General features: G+C 35.2%; 1 protein-coding gene across 1 annotated transcript in view; it reads left to right on the top strand.

Annotated features, from left to right (window-relative positions):
- The first annotated feature begins 759 nt into the window (after positions 1-759).
- Positions 760-19,328, top strand: part of LOC127837237 (complement receptor type 2-like) — a 346,639-nt gene continuing 328,070 nt past the window's right edge. The window contains exons 1-4 of the mRNA XM_052364158.1: positions 760-891; positions 1,285-1,509; positions 1,707-2,135; positions 3,017-3,114. Coding sequence (XP_052220118.1) covers positions 837-891; positions 1,285-1,509; positions 1,707-2,135; positions 3,017-3,114 — 807 coding nt within the window. The 5' untranslated portion in view covers positions 760-836. The remainder of the gene's footprint in view (positions 892-1,284; positions 1,510-1,706; positions 2,136-3,016; positions 3,115-19,328) is intronic.

Here is a 19,328-nt window from a genome sequence, read left to right as displayed (position 1 = left end):
CAGCACTGACTATATAGTTATGATTGTATACGTAAATCATACCAGCATTTAGGACAAAATGACATTTCAGTAATTACTCACAAACATTTCGTTGAATGGCGTTGATGTACAAATGCATTTGTTTTCTTTGCTAAGCTTACTACGTATGAAGTACCACTGTACATAATTGTACTCAAGAGATGTATTTGTTTTCTTTGCTAAGCTTACTACGTATGAAGTGCCACTGTACATAATTGTACTCAAGAGATGTATTTGTTTTCTTTGCTAAGCTTACTACGTATGAAGTGCCACTGTACATAATTGTACTCAAGAGATGTATTTGTTTTCTTTGCTAAGCTTACTACGTATGAAGTGCCACTGTACATAATTGTACTCAAGAGATGTATTTGTTTTCTTTGCTAAGCTTACTACGTATGAAGTGCCACTGTACATAATTGTACTCAAGAGATGTATTTGTTTTCTTTGCTAAGCTTACTACGTATGAAGTACCACTGTACATAATTGTACTCAAGAACACAACAATTCAACTTCCTCGAGGCATGTGAATTTGAAAGACATGTTACAACAATGTCTGAAAACAAGTTGAATGACGGATTTCCAGTGAAATCATGATGAGCAAGACGCTTTAACACTTCAAGAAAGGACTATGTCAAGTGGGTATTGTTGATTGAAGTACAAATATTGACTGCGATTCGGCTTCATCAAGATGAAACGCATAATTATTATATTATAATGAACACTTATCTACACGAAAATCACTTTGGAATGATTCATTTGGTCGGTGTTAAACATGTGCGCAACTTTGTAAGTCATTAAATCTCAAACCTTTGAACAACATGTGGGGACAGTTGATAACTGCTCTGGCCTGTACTTTGGAGATTTTAGCGGAAGGTTAGAACGTTTTGTAATTCACTGAAATAAATGAGACGCGCTCAGGAAGAACGGGGCTTTATGCATGCACTAAAAGTTTCGTTCGCACAGGCGAACCGTATTTTTACCGTTATCATACCGTATTGTTATTTTGCCTTTATACGAGCATCGCTCTGGGAAAACGATGTTAAATGCATGCGTGTAAATTGCCGTCGCAGGTTAATGAGGGGAGGAAACTTTCCGCTTTATGGTACCTTTCGTTTAAAGGATGTCTTTTCTTAGCGAAAGTCCAATTTAGGCTGCAACTGTCGTCCCTTATTAGCGTGTGCGGGCTGCACAGGCTAATGTGGGACGACAATTAACGCACATGCACCCCGTTTTATCAGAGCGAGGCTCATCCTTATTTGTCCTCAGACTGTGTGACCCCATCGGATTCGCAGTTCAGCCGGGCGAGTTACAGGCCGTTTTACGGGCGAACTGCTTCCGGAAAGACCTTCTACAACTCCGGAGAGCGGCTACGTGACGGCATTTTTATCCGGGTGGTATGTAACAAGGACCGTCAAGGAGATGCTGTGTTGAACATCAGTAAACATTTGTGCAGCGCCGGAAATTGGAGTCCAACACTTCCGGTTTGCCAAGGTATGACTTTGTTGGAATAATGTGTTTTTTTAACGAACTATTTGAATCGCTTGTCTTCTTTGCCCTTTTTATATCTGTAACTTTTAGCTGGTATAACTTTATCTCGAAATAATCCAGTGAAATGAAATAAAGCTTAACCAAAACAATTTCCGCATTTGCATTAAGCCCCGTTTTCACACAGCATGGCTCAATTTTAGACAATAAACGATGCCGAGCGCCCCCTAGGATTGAGAATGCCACAGCGTCCGAAAGAATCACGCCCTACATAACCTTCCCCCACCAGACTGTTGTACATTACAAATGTAACGCAGGCTTCGATGAGCGTGGAACCACGTCAAACGCTACGTGCTTTGACGGAGAATGGACGTCCGCCGATGTCATTTGCGTTGCAACCACCATAGCCACCCACACAACCACACTTACAACAACTACCACACCTAGAACAATCACCTCTCCCACAAAAACCACAACATCTACAACAATCACTACACCTTCAACAACGTCCACACCGACAACGACCACAACACCTTGGCCGACAACAGCGACTATGGCCACAGTAACAACAACGCATAAGGCAACGATGCCGTCAAAGAAAAAAGAGCATAGAGAAATAACTACTCAAAATAGTAAGTATTTTATATAATATTATATATCATAGAGATCAATATATAAATATTAAAAGTCGCCATGGTGTAATGGATATGGTATCCGCCGGGCGACCGGGAGGTCATGGGTTCGATCCCCACTGTGGGAGCGTTCTTTAGATCTCCCCTAAAGACACCAAGGACTGGTTCTAGGTCCAGGAAACGGACTCGAGAGCGTTTCAATAAGCCAGAGGCTTTCGATGCAATCGAGCTTAAATAAATAGGTTTAAACTAAATTAATTTATAAATAAAGCTTGCTGTCAACAACAATTGTGTTGACATTCGTAAGTGAATTCTTCAAGACGTCCGTTAATATGGAAATCTTGTTTCAACGAAAATCTCGATTCATCTTGACAACATTTTACGCACATGTATTAAACCCATAATTCCTTGACATAGGCTCATATTTACTCCGAGTCTGCTTCATCAAGATAAAACGCATACTTATCATCAAGAGCACAAAACACTTTACTGAACGAAATGGAATTATTCATTCGGTCGGTGTAAAAACAAACGCGCATTTATACTGGCATACAGACAACAACCGAAACTTCTAATGGTCGCAAAATCTGTAGCGCGTTTGAATATAATAATAAAGATTAATTACCGACCTACCTATTTTATGTAAAATTTAGGCTGTAATATGATTTATATCAGTATATTCCTACTTTATATGATGACCGATATTGGTCTATTTTTTATACGGGTATAATAAGAAACATATACACAATTGAAATGCCAGGAGTATTACTTACATAACTGTTTCTCCGGAACTCCACTGAAGGCATACTTCCCTTTGGTCAAGTCTTTCCGACTATACGCCTTAATATCTGCATAAACAAACACCTTCCGCTTTGATCTAGATCGGTGTGTGTACGACAGGACCCGATATGTCTTCAAACCGAACATTACTGCGGATGGAATTGGCCGAACCACGGAATACGTAAACTCGGGAACATTCGTAAGCGCTACGGTCTACTTAACGTTAATGTTAAGCATTTTTTTAATGTCATAATTCTTTAGAGATATGAATGAAATATTTCGTAATTTCTTGGATATATATAACTATTAAGCGTTGATTTTTGCATGTAATTAGCTTGGCAATAGTTATTTGGCACTGACTTTTATTTATGAATATATTCAACTGCTCTTATGACGACTTCACGTGAATGCCACGTGAATGTCACGTGCACAACAACATAATATTTCTGGTAGAAATATGGAACTTTGCAGAACATATTTTATATAATAACTATCATGTTTCATTTTTATTCCGAATTTTCCAAAATAATGAAATAAGGCCATTTTCTAAGGAATTTGTTTTGTGTCGTACCTAACTTGCAACGTATTTCTGCTAAAAGTATGACTCTTAAAGAATATTGACCAGCATGTAAACTTACGCACTTTCGTATTTGCTTTATACAAAATCGCAGTTATGGTCCTTTTTGCAAAATAAAATACATGTTTTGACGTATATGCTTGTATGTTCCTAAAATGATGAAATTTTGCAAACATATAAATCGACATGTGCACTTGGGCACCTCTAAAATTTGGTTGGGACTTTTGAACTAAACACCTATATGGCATGTTTGTAATTTATGTTGCGCGTAACTAAACATTATTGTTTCTTCAGGGATGAAATTTGACAAGCATATAACAACGAAGTTTAGTTAAAATTAGTTCGCATTATTCTGTCTTTCGAAACGAGATTGGCCACATTTCACTAATATATTTCTCTGAACCTTCAGGCTTACATATGACGTTCTGCTTCGCTGCTTTTGCGCTCAAGTGCAATTTGTTAACATTTTAACAATAACAGGTGCCACGATCTGATAAAGTCTGATCTCCGAGTCAGATATAAACGGTTCGGTGGTCGTGTTTCGAATTATTACAAAATTGGGCCTCGATTTGATGATACGTTGCCTTACGTTTATCAAGAATCGATGCTATCCGTTACGATACGATTCAATTATGAGTGCGATATATTTTTCTTCAAATGTATTGTATTAACGACAAGAGCCACGACTGGAAGAGAATTAGATACTTATAACATGATTGATTCTGTTTCATGTATTCTAAGATCGCAAACGATCGTAGCAGAACCTGATGTTCCGTCTTGCACAAGATCGACTGCTGTCACCACAACAGAAAACCTTTGTTTGTTGCACTTTGTACTGTACCATACAATTTGCTACAATGACCCCGATCAACAAATGATTGCAGTTGATTGTATTATTCGTTGTGTTTTAACTGTTCAAATTTCAAAATTTAATACGTTTAGCAAGATTTACTTCATAGATGATAATACCCGATGCGATCAGGAAAGATCAGTTAACGATTTTTTCCCTAATGCACTCGTAACGCCAAGTGTGATCGTGGCAACGTATCATTAATTGTGCTACGTGAGTGATATTAGGAGACTATTGCAATGTGGATGTATCGTTGTCTTGTGGCGACATGTCTAGTTCTAATGAAATTGCATGGAAAGGAAATTTAATCCAGAATACATATTTTATGGTATAAATCCACTGTCACTGGTAAAACGAACACAAATCAAGTATCATTTCAAGGAACACTTCCAGTGTGTTATTTTAAAAATATAATTCTTAGTATCGTGTTTGAATTGGACATACATAGTTTGGATTATAACACATGTTCTAGTCTACTAATCGTAAAGCAAAAAAAAGTTATGTAGTAGTAAAATTATTACAGCACACATTCCTTCGGAGAGCCTATTTTTGAAGGTCTTTATGGGCAATTATTATGATTAATTAATAAATCAAATAAGTCAATTATTAAATAGTATTAAAAGTAGAAAAGGTTCCATGAACAAATAACATATTTGTAAAAAAAATAAATATCGAAGAAATGTTATATTGACCTTGCGTTGATACACAAACATTTGCAAGTGAACTGAATGTCACTGTATATCCTGTTTTATTTTATCCTCTCCTAGATGTATGTAGAATGCATCGCACCGAAAGAGATACCAAGTTATGACTCTAAGTGCACAGATTCGATTTGGGATCCAGCCCTGCCGAATTGCGATGGAGAAAACCAACACATATCCAATAAACAAGGTATCCTTCACAAAGGATTTCCTAGACGTTGAAAATCGACATATTACAGACCTGCAAAAACATGCTTTACTAATAAGTACCATATTTCGATATGCTTTAAATGTCTTTCAAAATATTCTCTGATGGCGTTTTTACTCGAGAACAACGATATTTACGGTTTACATCACAAAAAAGTAACTGACTGAATGTTCGCGCTTGACTTTGTTATATATATTGAACGTTACTATTGTAAATATCTCAAATAAAGTAGAAACGACATAATTAACCTCAAACGCAGCTTTGTACTCAATTTGAACTCGCCTAGCTGCTCGTTCAATGTGGTCTGTCAACTTTGTACTAGTCCAAATATAAAACAGCATAGTACACCACGCAGTTAAATAACCCAATATTATTGGACAGATCAATTAAAATAGGAAAATCTGACAACCGGTGAATTTTAGATTTTACTTTTTTTTTCAAAATAAAAATTCCAAGCATGTTTTATAATCAGTTACATTTTTGTAAATATAGGTGACAAATAAATGCAATAGTTCACATTTTCCTTTTCATATGTGTATAGATCAATGCTGCTTAAGACTGTGACCACAGTCGTGTGCAAGTACAAATTGATATGATACACAAGATGTCGGGTTAGCTTCACAAAACCCACTACAGACACCGAGTTAAGGGTCACAGGAACCACTCCAACACCAATTATGTGTATTTCAGAAACAACAATTATCGCCTCAGTGGTACCTTCGTTGGTGTTACTCGGTGCAGTCGTTGCTCTAGCTGTTTATTGCAGTAAACTTAGAAGGTATGATATAAATACATTTTCGTAAACCTTCCAAGTTAGCATTTGACACATACTTCATGCGTCTTCAACATAAAAAGTCGTACATATTGTAAATCTATAACATTCGACAATCATATTTAACAACGTTGTGCAATTGCAATTATTCTGTAATTGTGGTTTTCTTAATAATAGCCACTATGTGATATGTGATAAATAATGTCTTGTTTATTTAACCAAGAATTTGTTATGTTTTTATTTATGGCGAGAAACATTGAAAACATAACGGAAATCAATATCAGCATTAAAAAAACGTTTATGATTAGCTTGAATAAACAGTGTACAAGTGTAAACGGTTTATTTAACTATATTTTACACATTGCACGCGAATTGTCCGGTAAGCCATTACAAATATGCCAATAAATAAACAAAATAAAAATAATGACATCGTGACTTTCTTCTTTGCTTAAAGAAAACATTTGGCGTGACGCGCACAATTTGTCATTGCGTATGACTATCGAATAAGTTGATTTAGAGTAACCATGGACGTATTATACGTATAGATTGCCAAGTACCATATGACCAGCGCATGTGTATTGTCTTTGTCTGTTTTTGCCATAAGTTAATTGTGCATGCATGTAGCGTTTTCACAGACTGCTAATCAATGTTAGTGAATAAAGCTGAATATGAACAAAATGGCTCAGCATCTTCGTTCTTTGGAAGTATATCTTTATGTTAAATAAGTTCTATCGCATACGAAACAAGTTTGTTTTAAATGTAAATGGAATATTGTTATATTGTTATGTTTTTCTAAACGTTAGAAAGCAAACAGAGAATCCGACGGACACAAACTATTTCACAACAACGGAGGTGTTAACGGACAAATCCAACTACGAGATGCTTGACAAATACACAGTGAAAGAGCAGGCTAGGGGAACGAATCGTTAACTATGCGTCTTACAAAAACGCAGTTTAATCAAAAACACAGTTTGTTTGATGCAAATAGAACAAAAAATAAATGTAAGCAAGCATGCTATAAAATGGCTTAGTTTGAAAATGAAATTAAGTTCCAATTATTGAAGATAAAAACGATAACGTGCATTACCGTTTTGTACATGACATCATCCCTCGAACAATTGTTGCTACTGCTATGAAATGTTTTACATTTAGAAACATATTTTTATTTGATGTGTGGTCTAAAACTTCTGAACATTGCATAACGAATATGTAATTTATCTGAGATAATGGCTTATATTTTTGCATGGATTGTGTATTTAAACTAAAACACAATTTATGTAATTGCGGTTATGTTTTTGTAAAACCAATATGCAGCTTTTTCAAAACAATAATGATACAAATATAATGGAAAACCAGCTTAAGATGGTGTTCAAATGTCAAAATTATAGGACTTCCGTTCATTGCGGCTGTAGACGAGTTTTTTGCCTAGCAAGATTTATTGGATTATGTGACTTAATTAGTATCTTCTGAGGTCTCTAAAATGATATGGGCAATTCATGCTTGTAGATTGTGCCCATTGATATTATAATTAGGATATTCTTTTGGACACCTTATTCTCCTGTTTGTCAAAGGTATGTTTTCTATATATAGTATACATTTATGAAATTAATCTAATTCCGTCTTTTGATAATCAATAACAAGTGTTTACCTAAGTTGTCCATTTCGCGTTTTCCTCGCATTCATGCAGCTTGACCGTTACGAACATCTATATTTGCCAAAATAATTGTCGTCGAAATGAATGGCAATTATACTCCCATACAAGGGAAACGACCGGATAAACGTGATATTTATTCACTTTTAGCATTGACATCATCGTTGGCAACAACAAGAATACACTTTCTTACTCAGTTATTATGCAGAATAATGATAGTGAAACGACAAATCAATTCCATCGGAGCGAAGCTGACATAGACGTCATTTAAAGGAAACTGCATTATCTGTTGAAGGGTGACGTTGAAGTCATAGTTAGCTCAGTTGTAGACGTTAAATGATTCACCCTTTTTTAGATGTACAGTGTACTAACTCTGCCCTTAAAAACGTATGTTATGAACAATTTGCCACATACTGGCGACGAGTAAATCCTTTTCAAAACAAATTTCTGAATTATTTTTTTGCTTATGTAATCAACCAAAAGAGTATTGATATTTAGAATAATTTGATGTTATGTAACTTCATGAATAACATATATTTAAATTTGCAGTCAGTCTGACAACAATTATTAATTAAGTTTGTTTCACATATTATTTTGAAAACAAAATTAGCACAACGATATGTTTGATCGATGAATGGACAATTTGCTTACGCATAAATTTTGTTGGTCAAACTGTATGTCTTGCATTATTACATGCGAATTGAACTTTAAATGCTTTTGTTCGCAAACATTACTATACTTTATGTTGCCTTATAATCCAGCTTTTTTTAAATTAAGCATTTCATTTCCAACGTTTATTGTTGTGCGAAATATGCAAGTTTTTATGAAATGTCAATAAGAAATTCATCTTCTAAAGTGGTCAAATGCAAAACTAAATTAGGATGTTCCCAATCGAATACATTATTATATATCATGAAATTATAACGTCAAGCTTATGCGAATTATAATGATCATAAACATTTTACTTCTATCTGTTTCATGTTAGTGGTGTGAAGCATGCAAACTCCGATGAAATGTCAAATTACGTAAATACAAATATCGAAATGCATTCCATTCATTCGGTTCTGCGGGGCTGCACGATTTGGAAAAACGAATTCGTATGACTATACATTGTTGGACACCCCATCAGCTCCTTATAAGGGCACTACATTGCTTATTTGTAGGGCCTGTGCAACTGGAAATGTAAAATACCGTTTACAATATTGATTGTCGTTGTGGTTTGTTTTTGTATTGATTGTATAATCAATCCCTTATAATAAGTATTTTAACTCTAAACGGACTTATAGCAACTGTTTTGTATATGGATTAATATTTTAAAACATAATTATTGTATCTGTCTGGTGATGTCAATTGTTTTGTTGGGTTTCTTGTATTTACATTAATGTCTGAACGGCATGTTCTTACTAAATGGTTGTCCAGCAAGTTGTAAATGACCGTAATATCGTTATTATGAGTAAGTTTGTGTTTGTGTAACTACACTTTATATAGTACACTTGATATGTATGTGTATGTATATACATGCACATATCGACACCTAATTTTTGTCTGAACGGTATGATTTTATGACATGGGTCTATTTGTCAAATATGTGTCGGTTTTGCTTTGCCAACTATAATAAATAAATAAATAAAGTATGTAATTATTGCAACTTTTAAGAACTAAAAATATGATTATTGAATTCTATGAACTGTTTATACTGCTTTTAAATGTTTGTACACAATATTAATTACTATTGCTTTTAATACTCGCTTTGTACTAAAAATTAATGTATATAGCTTTTTACTACATTATATATGCGTATCAAGTATTCCAATCATGTGCAGTTACTATTATATTTACACTAAAATATGCCCTTAAAACATATCCACGGGCTTCTCAAGAAAGCATTAATTTAATTATTACAGACCTTGTGAATACTATTTTATGACCGGCCTACATGCATTTGCATAATGCCTTACTTTTCATCTACCTTTTCATATTATTTTTCCTTTGTTTATGCTTCTTGGAGTGTAGTAACGTGTGAGTATTCACTTAAAATATTGTGTTCGGATGATAAGATTATATCAGATTGTGTTTTTTGCATCTTAAAATGTCTCGATAAAAAAACGAAATCGCTCTGGAATCGTCTCTTCGAAACAACAAAGGCCAGTCCCAGCTTTGACGATGCATCCACTGGCCCTACAAACGCGCCATATTTGGTAGACGTCACAAATTTACTTTTTATCAGAAAGTCCATTTTAGTGTTATTAACAGTCGTGCAAGTTACAAATATTAAAGTTATCATTTTGCTTTCTGATGATATCGAATTGAACACAGGCCCTGCATCGATTAGTCCTTTAGAGTAAAATGTAACGGAGTTCAAGACACTGAACTGTCTATTAGCAATTCCTAATGACTGTTTGTTTATCCAGTACAATGTCAAGAATGAACGAAACAAATTAGATATTCTTACCGTAGAACTCTTTAATTTAGATATCTAATCCTTTTCTGAGAAGTGGCTCAACAACTTTATTGAAACAGATGAACTCCTTATCCATTCATTTCACTTCCTCGAACGCAAAGGAACAAATTATAGCCACGGTGGGGCAATGCTATATGTTAAAGATTTTATCCACAATGAACGCAGACTTGACTTCGAACATATTTCATTAAAATGTACTTGGATTGAACTCCACTTGCAGAGTAAGAAGCGAGTGTTATTTTGATGATTTTATAGGCCAACGAATGCAGATGCATCATTTAGTAAAACAATTGATGACTGTATTGATCTAGCAATCGAAACCGACTTATTTGATATCATTATAATTGGTGACTTCAATATGAATAACAGTCAACCTTCCTTAGTAAGAAAGATTGACTCTTTGTTTTTGCGATTCTATTGAATCTAACAGCCACCTCATTTCATTTGTCCGTATTGCAATAAAATACGCACTGAATTAATTAACAACATATCCAAAATAACCAGTGATGCGGAGCTCGATATACTTCACTTTGGAAGTAGTTATCTCGACGAAAATCATAATTCCCGAATATTTCTACATGTCAAACAATATATTAAAAAATCCAGACGCTTTTCTTAACAGTGTGTAACAGACTCAGTCGCGACTGGATGCTGCCTAGTGTTATAGTCTTTTATTGACAAATCATCCTTTATGATAAAATTTCTATATTTACACTTCTCGTATTTATTCATCATCATCATTCTCTTGACCGGTTTGGCGGTTTGGAAAAAAATGAGAGACGGCGATAAAATATCCTCCTTCAGGCAGGTCTGTTGCGTGCTGCTGAGTCAAATTTATCAATGGGAAGGGATGTCCACTTTTTAACATTGTCCACACAGCTTTTCTTCTAAAGGCATCGACGGCAACCTCAATCTAGCTAGCCGTGGAGAACAGTTTTACACAAAGTGTCGTGTCTGGTGGCTTGTCTAAACCAAGCAACCTTTCGTCGTTTAACGGTCGCCAGTAGGTTTGTGCCAACAAGTAATACAGTCATTTTCCGGACGTACTCGTTGGTTATGTGTTCCGTGTAGGAGTTTAGGAGCAGTCTTTGGCGAAATTTATATGTCAGTAATCCGCAGATTGCGTTTCCGTAGAGTTCTTAGTTGACTTGCAATAGCCTTTCGTCAATGTTGAATCCTCTCATAACATGCCAAAGGCCATCATGCCACACGCGGTCGAAAGCTTTCTATAAGTCGATGAAGTTGTGGAAGAGCTCACGTTGGTGCTGTAGGTGTTTCTCAATGATGCCTCGTCAATTCAAGATGTGTTTTACTATGCTCCGTCTGCATCGATCCTGTTCTTCGGCGGCTAGCAGTTCCTTTGCCTAACTTTACAATCGATTAAGGATTTTGCGTATCATGGATTTGCTGGGATTACTGATGATGCTGATAGTCTTTCTTGCACAATTTGAGGTAGCCCGTTTTTCGGTAGGGAGATGAACAGTGACTGGGTGCACTCATTGGGCCACTTTTTCTCCTCCCCTATATTTTGGCATAGTGCCGTCATTGCTGCAATCATCTATGAAGGGACGTTGTCCACTTCCGGAGATTTTCCTGCATTAAGACTACGTACTGCCTCCTCCAGCTCTACCTGAAGTATAGACGGAATTTAAACGTCCCCTTCTGGTCTCGGATCGTTCTGAAAGAGACTGGAGCCTGGTTAATGAGGATTGTTGTAGATGTCAATACAGTATTTAGTCCAACGGTTTGGGACTGCGGCACTCTCGGTTAGAATATTCACGCAGCGTCTGCTAGAACACTGGCCTTGGGCTGACTATTCTTCGTTAGGGTCTTAATGGTGCTGTAAACCTTTTAACTGCTGATTGTGTGATCTCTATATCGATGTTGATACATTGCTCCTCAATCTACTCCATTTTGGCCTCTTTCATCTTATTCCTCACCCCCCATATTGATGATTTGAGGTCTCGCTGAGATACGGATGGAAATGAGTCTGTTGGAGACTGGGCAACTGATGACGCTGTTGACTTCCTTTTTCCTAACGATGCAAGCAACCCCGTTGCGGTGCATAGAATCATCACCGCGGAACCATATCTTGTGCCTTTCGTATGTTGATGTTTTTGCGAAGCCTAGCCAACTGATCTCGGCTTAACACCCCTTACTACAATGTTTTTTAAGCATTCGAATGGAATAAATATTTGAGCCGTGTATCTTAATAATAAATGAAAAATATATATGTATATATATATATATATATATATATATATATATATATATAAATATAAATATATTGACTATGATGCGCTCGAATTCTTCATAGATATGGTATAGTTACATCACAGGAGTTTGAAATTTTATCAATATAGCTAATCTAATGGCTAAAAAAAAATACCCCTATATAGTATAAAGACTACAGGAATGCAACGCAGCAGACCCCGGACCCGCTCATTTCCCAGTTTACAAGGGAAATTACTGGAAAAACAGGGTACCCTACATCTTTTCATGGTATAATAATCAAAAGGCCGGTGAAAGAAACTAGGAACACTGCTTACCGTGAACTACCTTTCTCATAATTCACAGTTATTCAACATATTCCGCTCATCGTCGGATCCATTGCGTGTTGTTGTTGTTTTTATTCACTGCGAATCAGCCATGTACTGTTACTTCGATAACAAAAATAGCAAGAAATATATTCTTCATTTTATATGTTATAATAAATATTCCTTAAAATAAATATTATGTGTTTGTTTTTATTTGTCACTTAATTAAAATGTTTATTGTATTCGAAGAAGTTGTTGTTGTTGTTTAACGACGTAAACAAAGGGCAAGTAACCCAATGATCATGTAGCGGGAAATTTGAATATTAGAAAATTTCCTTACGAGTGCTATTTTATCATGGCCAGTCATCTAAGCACAGCGATATGGTATGTTTTCCCCGTGTTTAATGTCAAGTTAGTTGTAAAACTGACCACTTCTATGTGAAACACAAAGATATGCCATAATTGGACCACACTCTATTACTAATTGATTCCGTACAAGGGCCCAAACGTGTTATTTACATTGTAAAACAATTTTTTACAAAAATAATTCCGATGTTTCTTTTCATTAATGAATTCATAGACTCGTGCTAACTGTCAGCTGAATCCCTAAAGTATATTCTTGACACACTGTCAGGGCCGTATCGACCTCAGGGGGGCGTGGACCCTCATCTAAAGGATACACATGTATCATATTGCAATTTTTATGCCCCCCTTCGAAGAAGAGGGGGTATATTGCTTTGCACATGTCGGTCGGTCGGTCTGTCGGTCGGTCCGTCCACCAGGTGGTTTCCGGATGATAACTCAAGAACACTTGAGGCTAGGATCATGAAACTTCATAGGTACATTGATCATGACTTGCAGATGACCCCTATTGAATTTGAGGTCACAAGGTCAAGGTCAAGGTGACCCGAAATAGTAAATGGTTTCCGGATGATAACTCAAGAACGCACACGCCTAGGATCATGAAACTTCATGGGTAGATTGATCATGACTCGCAGATGACCCCTATTGATTTTGAGGTCACAAGGTCAAAGGTCAAGGTCACAGTGACCCAAAATATTAAAATGATTTTCGGATGATAACTCAAGAACGCTTTTGCTGAGGATCATGACACTTCATAGGTACATTGATCGTGACTCGCTGATGACCTCTATTGATTTTCAGGTCACTAGGTCAAAGGTCAAGGTAACAGTGACAAAAAACGTATTCACACAATGGCTGCCACTACAACGGAAAGCCCATATTTTTTCTTTTTTTTTTTAAATTAAAACATTAACAGTTTATAGTGTTGTTTAAAAGTTTGAAAAAAATGAAAAACGAAATAAATTAAAAAGTTAAAATCAAAATATGTTTTGCATTAAACACCCTTTTCGCAGTTAACTCCAAAATACGCTCGGTCGCTCGCTCGTTCGCTCAATCGCAGTAAAACAATAAGATAGTGAAATCTATATGAAGTTGTCTCGCTCAATACGAATCCGTTGTAAATAAGTAAGAGGACATCGTGTTATGTATAAAGTAAAATATCAAGGATTTTATAAAGAATATATAGAGAATATAATGTTTAATATATAGAGAGCTAGGTGTAAATATAGAACAGTGAATTATATGTGTCTTGTGTCTTGTTCTGAGAAAACTGGGCTTAATTCATGTGCGTAAAGTGTCGTCCCAGAAAAGCCTGTGCAGTCCGCACAGGCTAATCAGGGACGACACTTTACACTTTTATGGTATTTTTAGTTTGAAGGAAGTCCCTTCTTACCGAAAATCAAGTTTAAGTAGAAAGTGTCATCCCTGATTAGCCTGTGCGAACTGCTCAGGCTAATCTGGGACGATACTTTACGCACATGCATTAAACCCAGTTTTATCAGAACAAGACACATATTATAGAAAACGAGGTCAAATATTATAAAAAAATATAAACATGTATTTTGTATACAGAATCATGTTCAATATTTATAAAAAAAGCGTCCAATATATAGAGAACACAATATTAGATCAACTTCAAGTATAGAGAGCAATGTCTAATATATATTTATCAAATTCCAACATGTAGAAGAGGCATAATGTCTTATATTCAAAGATCAAGGTAAATGCCATAGAGAACAATGTTTAATATGTAGAGAACATAATTTGATATTTAGAGAACAAGGTATGATATCCATTTGTATAGAGAACAGTGCCGAGCATATAGATCTCCAGCATATAGAGAGCAATGTCAAATAGATCTTTATTATATATAGCCTTTGCTGGGATCTTGTCAGGTGTCAAGCAGTTCGACAATTTAACAATAATTCTTCTGAATTTGGAGAACTTGGAAAAAAACTTAAAACAAACAAATGATAGCCACAGTGGGGCTATGCTATATGTTAAAGATTATACCCACAATTCACAGAGACTTGACCTCGAACCTATTACATTAGAATGTAGAACACAATTGATGGCTGTATTGGTCTAGCAATCGAAACCGACATATCTGATATCATAATAACCGATGGCTTCTTTGTTTTTGCGATGCTATTGAATCTAACAACCACCTCATTTCATTTGTCCGTATTGCAATGCAATACGCACTGAAATAATTAACAACATTTCCAGAATAACCAGTGATGCGGAGCTCGATCCACTTCCTTTTGGAAGTAGGTATCTCAACAAAAAGCATAATTCTTGAACATTTCTACATGTCAAACAATGTATTAAAGAATCCAGATGCTATTCTTAACAGTGTGTTACAGACTCAGTTACGACTTGATGCTGCCTAGAATTATAGTCCTTGCATGACAAATAATATTTTAGCATACTAGTAATTGTTTTCTTTCTACACTTCCCATATTTATTCATCATCATTATTCTCTTGACCGGTTTGGCTGTTGGGGGAAATGAGGGACGGCGATAAAAAATCCTCCCCCAGGCAGGTCTGTCGTGTGCTGCTGAGACAAATTTATCAATGAGAAGGCTTGTCCACTTTTTTACATTGTCCTCACAGCTTTTCTTCTACAGGCATCGACGGCAATCTCATTCTATCATGCCGTGGAGAACAGTTTTGCACAGAGTTTCGTGCCTGGTGGCTTGTCTTAACCAAGCAACCTTTCGTCGTTTAACGTTCGCCAGTAGGTTTGTGCCAACAAGTTATACAGTCATTTTCCTGACACACTCGTTTATGTTTCTCCGAAGCCTAACCACCTGATCTCGGCCAGACCGATGATGTCCCAGCGGTTGTTTAAACATATCTTCTCCTGTAGGGACTTAACTTGACTTTTACGAATATTATACTTACTGTTATCACTGAGTAACGGGGAATCTTTTTATTTAAGTCAAGACACGGGTTTCTTTAATTTAACACTTAAGAAAACAAGAGCTGATATGTAGCAGCTAGAATTTAAAAAGTTGTTAACATCAACCGGACGTAACTATAAAGCTTCTTTCAGCAACACATTCAATAATAATAAAGTTAATGTTTTTACACGTCAAAATAACATAATTAGTATATACTGTTTTTTATCCTGACATATCCCATGTAGGTATCAAAGCACACTCATTTATTGATTAAATACCAATGCAAGAAGAGGAACAATATTAGAATTATATATTTTGTTTCAATCCTTATCTTATTATGATTGTATTGTGCATGATTGATGTACTCTGTATTTGCCAAAAGAAATAATAGGAATATCTTGATTCACTGGGAGAGCTGATTTCAGTTACAGAATTTCATTTTTGACATGTGTGCAGGGAAAACATTGATGTTCATCAAAAATAATTATATTTTTTTAAATATTGGAGACTTAAGTGAAACTAAAGCTTAGGCTTGTTAAACTCGATAAAATGTTTTAAAACAACGATGAACTGTGATGTACCACATGCCCTTTTGTTGCTTTAAATCAAATCATTTTGGAATGATCTTTGAGAAAATATATTATTATCGGGATCCATATGGTCAACACGTTAACTTTATTTTTTGTTTTAGTCCACAGTTTTAAAATTAATATGGATTAAACGTTTACTTTATTTTTTGTTTAAGTCAACAGTTTTAAAATTAATATGGATTGAAATTAGTATATTATGACAATATAAGCCAGAATATAATTTCAGAGCTTGTAAATTGTCACAGGTGAATAACAAATTATTGCTGCTAGTGGGATAAAACGTTGCAAATATATTAATCAGCATGTTATCTTTTGCAACTCAATACTTTGGTTCCGATATGTTCGACATATTCGGAGCTATGAGCCCATTTTAGCAAAAATGACATTTTGTAACTTGTGTCGCGCGTAACTCAAAACGTTTTATTGATAGAGAGCTGACAAAATCTTTACAAACATATTAACCCGCATGTAAACTTGCGCATCCCCTTAATTTGGTTTTGGCTTTGTTTGGCTTTTTCCGACACTTGCGAAATGTGGGGGCATCCATGTCCTACGGACTATGTTTGCAGTCTTTAGCCGATTAGTATCATGTTTGAAACGTTTACATACACCGACAATAAAGACACTTACCGTAATTACTAGTACTCTCTACATTTGTGGACAAGCGCGTCTTCGGCCAACATAATTATTTTTTGTGACTCTAAATTTTTGGACATACGTGTTTAAAATAACTATGTATATCGACAACAGACCATTGTTTCGTACATCAGCCCAAAGTTTAAAATACAACAAAGCAATGTATAATCCACAGTATGGTATTTAAAAAGCACATGCTATTCGTTGAAACAATTGACGCTAAACACATTAATACCCGTATCTGATCGTCAATGCCATATTTTTAAAGTGTCTCTTAATTTTCGAACACACGTATTTTTTGTCTCTAAATTTTTGGACCTGTTAATTTTTTTTTTGGTATTTACCATTTCGGACACGAAATCTTTTTTAGTGTCAGGAATAATAGATGTGCTATACTTTTATGTTTATTTATGTGTTTTTATTGTGGTAAGCAGTGGCCTTTCGGCTGCTCTCGCTTCTTTTTGCGTGGCAAGGTTTCAAAAGCCAGTGATGTAATTGAATACCAAAAACGCAGGTTTAATTTATTGCTATATGACATGCAAAGCATTTCATGTTAAGAAACTATTTCGTCTTACTATCTGTCTTATATACCATTTAATGATGAACTCGATTGCAAAGACGAGTGTTTGACTTGAATGTCAAAGCATAAAAACACACTATACATTGAACATAGATATCGAACTAAAGGAAGCATACGAACAATTTAACCCAAACGTTGCTGTTAGACCAAATTCGCTGCTTGATTGACAAGCTGTATACAATAAAGTATGGTATAAAAGAGAATGATTGTTTTTGTATTAATGTCGGAACGTATGCATATAAAATACTATTTTACAAAAAAACTTGCTACGAACGGAATATCGCATAACGCCGATCCATATAAAGATGGTTTATTAAACAGAAACTTTACCATCTTAAAACGTAAGTATTATATCGGGGTCAATGTGTATTTGTAATTAGAAATTATGAACACTTAAAATAATATGTACAATGTGCTATTCTTTAAACATACTTGATTACTTCTGCTTTGATGCTCAAATTGTCAAATGTTTTTCATTTTCCACTTGAGGCACGTTATGATGACATTTTTTTGTTTCAATTGATATTTTGTATATACATAACATGATACATGCCTAGTTAATTTCAGTACAATCGTGTTATTTTTAATTTAAGATGTTCACGATTTATTTAAAATCCGACTTACTATTATTAAAATGTGTTATGCAAAGATCAGAGTGCACAAACAAATACGAACACAACGTAGCGTTTGGAAAAAGTGCCGATCAGCTCACGTAATTGCTTTTCAAATATATGCATGGCTTCACACAACACGCGCTCCTTTCCTGTTGAAATGAAAAAATTGTTGACGTGGCGGTTAGTGACCTTCACCAGAGTGTTTACCCCGCTGATAAAATATTGTCCGCATTTCTAATTTGAACCGGTTTCGTAACATTAGTGTAGTTAGTTCACTAAAAAGTTACGGTCATTTTAATTTTACAGGTATCAACAATATCATTTTGCCAGTTTACAAAAATGGGGGATTTCGAACAGCTGTTCAAACTTGTTCAATACAGGATTAATTAGTTAGATTATACATCTACTCCTACTTGGTATGTTAATATAGCGATTTTTAATTCCGTATGAAAAGTTTACCTGTATATAAATTTAGATTAAAATGGCTTCATTTGAATAAATATCATGTTCGTTTTGGCAAGAGTTAACGCTTTTTTAATTATTATATAGAAAAATCAAAGACTTGTTTTGCAAAGATTGATAGCTACAATGACAAATGCAAATATGTTTTTCTTTCAGAAATAAAATAGTAAGTCAGGCAGTTCAATTGCTAAACAAAAGAAGCGTCCAACCAAAAACAAGTTGACATGTTATCTAACATCTAAAGGCAATTATGTCACGGATAACTTAAATATTCTCACGCAAGGACAGCAGTGACACGGTGCCTATACCACGTGACTTTTTAAGATCTGTGTGGGGAGTAAAATATCAACAAAAGCGCGACGAAGGTAAGATTTTTAAGGATAACTTTTTTAATATGTCACCACTTTTAATGGGATAAAGTGGAGAGCCCGCTCATTCATGAGAGTTTTCTATAGGTATCATGATTTTATAAAACAAATAAGTATTTTTTCAGTAAAGTGCAAC

The sequence above is a fragment of the Dreissena polymorpha genome, chromosome 7 (assembly GCF_020536995.1).
Source record: "Dreissena polymorpha isolate Duluth1 chromosome 7, UMN_Dpol_1.0, whole genome shotgun sequence".
NCBI lineage: Eukaryota > Metazoa > Mollusca > Bivalvia > Myida > Dreissenidae > Dreissena > Dreissena polymorpha.
Note: the sequence above shows the minus strand (reverse complement) of the source record. Positions and strands in the feature narration are given on the sequence as shown.